The 5348-nt window shown below is 50.3% G+C and overlaps 1 protein-coding gene across 3 annotated transcripts; it reads left to right on the top strand.

Annotated features, from left to right (window-relative positions):
- The first annotated feature begins 759 nt into the window (after window positions 1-759).
- On the top strand, window positions 760-3600 carry LOC146436712 (calcitonin). Of its 3 annotated transcripts, XM_085063201.1 has the most exons (5): window positions 760-785; window positions 1232-1328; window positions 1755-1850; window positions 2132-2263; window positions 3067-3600. In XM_085063201.1, exons 3-5 carry the CDS (start codon window positions 1765-1767, stop codon window positions 3263-3265), a joined length of 417 nt encoding a protein of 138 aa, XP_084919327.1. In that variant the 5' UTR covers window positions 760-785; window positions 1232-1328; window positions 1755-1764; the 3' UTR covers window positions 3266-3600. The 3 variants fall into 3 exon arrangements, with proteins under 3 accessions (XP_084919327.1, XP_084919329.1, XP_084919328.1); XM_085063203.1 differs by lacking the exon at window positions 1232-1328 and having other exon boundaries at window positions 766-785; XM_085063202.1 differs by lacking the exon at window positions 760-785 and having other exon boundaries at window positions 993-1328.
- The last annotated feature ends 1748 nt before the right edge of the window (window positions 3601-5348 follow it).

Below are 5348 nucleotides of genomic sequence, written 5' to 3' on the forward strand. Positions count from 1 at the left end.
ACGCTGCCGGTTTCCCCCAGGAGCGCGGAGTTACTCCGCGGCCCCGTCCCGGCGGGCACAGCTCGGGAGCCGCTCGCAGGTGCCACTCGCCCCGGTGAGGAGCGGCGGGTGCCGCCAGGGCTCCCTCCTCTGCCGGGCAGCCCAGGGGGCCCCGGTGCGCTGCCTTCGGGCGGCGATCAGCGCTGCCGCCCGCCGTGCCCCTGCCTGAGCGCATCCTGCCCGTGCCCGCCCGTACGGAACCCTCACCCACCCGCCCGCGGCTGCTGTCGGGGCGCCGGGAGAGCCGCGCCGGAGCGGCGGCGGCGGCCGGGGGGGCGGGAATTCCCGGGGAGGGAGCGGCCCCGCTCTGCAATGCGGTCCCACCGCTGCAGAGGTCGCCACGCGTGAGCGGTCCCGCGGGGCGCGGCGGGATCAGCCCCTCCCTGCGCAGCGCCCCGGCCGCGCCTCGCCCCGAGCCGCGATTTTGTGAATGGGACGCTCACGGAGCGGGCCATGACGTCACCGCCGGGCCCCACCGGCGCCCAATGGCGGAGCGCGCCCCGTCGGGCGGCCGGCGCGGCGATTGGCTGGCGGGCGCGCGCGGGCGCCCACGCAGGAGGCGGCGGCGGCAGGTATAAAGGGGGCGGCGGGCAGTGCGTGACACCGCGGATCGGCGGCGACACCGGCAGCGCCACCGCGACCGCTCCTCCGCCCCACCGCCCCACCGCGCCCGCTCCTCCGCCCCACCGCGCTCCGCTCCGCACCGCACCCCGGTAAGCGCCCTCCGCGCTCCGCTCCGCACCCCGGTAAGCGCCCTCCGCGGCTCCCTGCGCGCCTCCCTCCCGGGGTCTCGGTAGCTCCCTTCATGTGCTCGCGTACGCGAGGCAGCGACAGCCAAGGCGGGGGTGACACGGGCAGTCCTTCCCCGCTCTGTCACTTGCTCACCCCGCCCAAGCGGCGCGGCGTGTCCGGGCAGGACAAAGTGCTGCGGCAAAGGTCACGGCCGGGGCGGCCCGGGGAGCCGTGGGGAAGGGGGACGTGCTTTGGAAGGGAGCTCGTAGTTCCCGGGAGCCCCGTCGAGTGCTGGGAGCTGCCAAAAATGAGGATGTGCTGGTGATGGTGTGCTTCTTGGAGTCCGAGGTGCTGATGCTGTGAGAGAGGTGTATCTCAAAGCAGTTATCTTGAATTACAGATATTTTTACAGGTTTTGTGCTTTTGACTGGTGTTTAACTTATCTCTTCTCTGGTTTCAGAGTAGAAATATTTATTGAAATTAAACTACTTAATTCATAAAGTGTAATCTGAACTGGGGTGTTAGTGTGCTGGCTGGCAAGGAGCAAGGAGCTTCAGGTAAAGTGCTAACAGGGGCACTTCATTCTTAAAAATGTTAAACACTAATTGTTTGTTTTTCTTTGTGGCTCAAATCTGTCTGTGTCGGATACACTGTGTGTGACATTGTGTGCAGTAGTTAGGGGAAGGTGTTTTCTTCCAGTTTGAGGAAAAGTGCATTAAGTTGAATGTAAATAGCTGTACAAAACTGCAGGTCTGAAAAGCCACATTTTTCTGCCCTGTGAGAGTGCTAAGCTACCATAGAATTCTGAGAAAACTAAAGCACAATAGCAATAATCAAAATAAACCAAAAGGTCAACTTAAAAAAAAAAAAAAGCTGTTAGTGTTTGTGCTACTTGTGGCTAGGAAGCAATGACCTCTTTAGTGGAACTTGCAGGATTGAGAGGATGGAAAACAGCCATTGCTTGATGTACCTCTTTGTTGTAGAGAGGAAATCATGGTCATGCTGAAGATTTCATCTTTCCTTGCTGTTTATGCCTTGGTTGTGTGCCAGATGGACAGCTTCCAGGCAGCCCCAGTCAGGTAAGAAGCTGGTCCTGTTGCTGAGCACTCTGTCTGAATGGTATGAAAATGCTTAATATTCTCTAGAGGTCTAGCAGGCAAACAGACCACAGTGAAGGAGAAAGGTGGCTGCTTTTTATGCTGTGCCTTTTTGGTTCTGTCTGTGAAACGCCTGACGCTGCGCATGAGGGGTTTGCGTATTCACACCCTGAAAGGCACTGTCAATGACACACAGCCTGTCAAAGCCCTCTCTCTGCAGCAGCCTGGGGTTTATTCACCTTGTTTTCCTTGCCTCTGCCTAGACCTGGCTTGGAGTCCATAACGGACCGAGTGACTCTCAGTGACTACGAAGCTCGGAGGTTATTAAATGCGCTCGTGAAAGAGTTCATACAGATGACAGCAGAGGAACTGGAGCAAGCCTCTGAGGGGAACAGGTAAGGACTGCAGTCCTGGGCAGGACAAAAGCAATTTGGAAGGGTTATATGTTTGATATTTAGCAAAAGCCATCTGAGCAGACCTTCTTCAGGTCATGATTTTTTTGTTTTCTTGGGGTAATGGCTAACTGGTAAAGGATGATACTGCAGAGACATCCTAGTGTTGGTGTCAAGAGAATGGCTTCCACCTAGTTAACCTGCCTCTATCTCTCTCTTACCCCTGGAAATGGAGGGCGATTTGAGCTTGAATGAGGGGGTTATGTTAAAATATGGCAGCAAAAGGTATGTCCTCCCAGTGGGAGCTTTAGGGGATTATCCAGTCACTCTTGGATTCTCTGTCCTGCAAGTGCATGCTGTTGTAAGGCATGGAAAGTCCCTGGCAGGAGGGATGTGTTCCTCCCAGTGCACGCAGCACCACTCTCCCTTGGACCAAAGGCATGCAGGAGCATTTGCATTATCCTAACAGGATTTGCGTTGCAATGCATGGGGATGGATGAGAGACTGAGCAGCATGCGGAATATGGGGGAAGTTCAGCTTCCTGACCTCTGACTATATGAGCATCCAAAAGGCTAATGGACTTGCTTGTCAACAAAATTGGATTCATTAACAAATGGTGTTTTCCTTCTGACTGCTTTTGTATGAACTTGCCTTGCATGGAATGTGATGCAGAGGGTTTGGATTTATTTTGAATGACGTTTTAAGTTTCCTAGCAGTAGATCTTTATGTAGGGAAGAAATGCATGAAAGTGCATGTTTGAGGTTACTCTTCCTTTGGGCATGTTTTTATTTTTTTCCCCCCTGCAGCCTGGACAGACCCATTTCCAAACGCTGTGCCAGTCTGAGTACTTGTGTGCTGGGCAAACTGTCTCAAGAATTGCACAAATTGCAAACTTACCCTCGCACTGACGTCGGGGCTGGAACTCCTGGCAAGAAACGGAATGTGCTGAGTGACCTGGAACATGAACGCTATGCAAACTATGGGGAACCCCTAGGAAGCAACTAGCCGTGTTTCTTTGTCCCCCTCTCCCTTTTTTAACCTGATGCATGTGGATCTAACTTTGATTGCTAACTTTGCTATGTTCTTTTGATTCTGTTTTCGACAGAGAATGTTTGAGATGGACCTAATGTTAGGAAGACAGAGAACATAACATGCATACCAAACTAGGGGAAAAAATAAATAAAAATGATCAGCACTGCCTTGACATTCCAAATGATTTTCTTAGACACTGGTTAAAAAAAAAATTCTAAACAAGGTTCTTCATTTCTGGCTGCTAAATGTACGAGTAGATTCTTCTGTGCTTGCCCATGCACTTATTCAATAAACCTATTTTTCTATAAGGATTAGATCTGCTTGGTTTAACAGTTTGTTTTAGAATGTGAGAGTTCTAGATGAGGCTAGAAAAATTTTACAATTTGTCTTAATGTTGGAGAGGCAATGCTAGTAACTTCTAGAAAAGTTGAAATAACTCAGAAGTCAAAGTTCTACGTGTACATTGATATGTACTGCTGTAATCAGGCATGCATGCAATCCTGTTAGTAAGGATCCTGAGAAGCAAAGACATCAGGAAAGGCTCTTACAAATTCATTCAAAAAAACCTAGAAATGTAATCCTGTTTAAAACTGGGTACTGAACATGTCCAGGTAAGAATTTTGTGTTTTTTCTTCTTATTTTACAATAGGTTTTTGCACAGTATTTAAGACTTATTTACCTTTAAAATATTGCTGTTGATTTACAATTCAGCCAGATTTCTTTACAGTTCTGTTGCAGCACTGCACCTATCTTGTAATCAGAGGTCTCTTTCAAAAAGTTGACATTGATTGTACAACTCATCATTGTTAACATTAATAAACTGCCTTTTGATGCTTAGCTGAGAAAAACCCCTCCTACTACAAGAAAAAGTCATTACTTTAGTAGAAAATTCCTCAAGCAAGGACTGTGTGAATGCATATTCCTTGAAGTTCCCCATCTGGCACAGTTGTTAGCTGAACTGTGAGCACAGAACTAATACTGTCAAAGTGTGAACAGCTCCATGGTGAAGTGCTGGAGTAGACAAAGGTCTAAGTGCAGGAAAGAGAGGTTCTCCCATTCCCACCAAGTACCTGGAAGCAGTTTATGTGTGGTTTATGCTGGTCAGCTGCTGTGCAAGTACAGCCCTGTCAGAGTCACTGACAAAGCTCCTGCAGTGATCAGTGATGCTGCAACTCCATGTTTTTTTTGGCTGTTACGGTGCACAGGTGTTGAAGTGAGAAGTGAAAAATCTGTGTTTGCTACTGCCTTTCAGGAACGACTCAAGCAAAATGTGAGCTTTTGGAGGAAGAGGGATTGTTTTCATGCTCCAGACCTGAACCTCTTTAGCACCTCTCAGTGGCCATAATGCTTAGCTAGAGGCAGGCAGTAGCTCCGGTGTGAAAATCTGGAGTGGATTTAGTCTTCAGTTCAACTACTTTTGTAAAGCGAGCCTGACGTTGAGAAAACCACAAAGAGGCATTGTTTGGCAGTTGTGTAAGCTGTGCTCACAGGAGGTGCAAATGCCTGCTGCACAGCCAGCCTGCTTTTAATCCTGCCCAAGCCTGCACAGCCAGCCTGCTTTTAATCCTGCCCAAGAGTCTTTGCTAGTCATAGCACTCCTTACCGATGTCTCGCTGCGTGCAGGGGATGTGCTGTGGCAACTAACTCTTCCTTTTCCTCCTGAAAAGCAGTGTCACAGCACAGAAGAGGGCCTGCAACACAGCCACCTGCGTGACCCACCGCCTGGCAGACTTCCTGAGCAGGTCAGGGGCAGTGGGCAAGAACAACTTTGTCCCAACCAACGTGGGCTCCAAGGCCTTCGGCAGGCGAAGAAGAAGCGTCCAGATATGAGAAGCGGAATGGTGACATGAACATGGTAAATACATTGCACCAGGCAGAACCTGCACTGCAGGCAGCTTGTGGCATCACCAAAGCGTTGGTTTGTCTGGGTGAATGGAATAACAGACCTGCAGGGGTAATGTGTAACAAGGCAGGGCAAGTAACAGTGTAAAAAGAAAAAAGATGCTACAAAGAGAACAAAGACATGTGGAGAAGACCTTTTGCAGATGTTCTTCTT

Source organism: Lichenostomus cassidix, chromosome 5 (genome assembly GCF_008360975.1).
Source record: "Lichenostomus cassidix isolate B80296 chromosome 5, HeHo_3.0, whole genome shotgun sequence".
Classification (NCBI taxonomy): Eukaryota; Metazoa; Chordata; class Aves; order Passeriformes; family Meliphagidae; genus Lichenostomus; species Lichenostomus cassidix.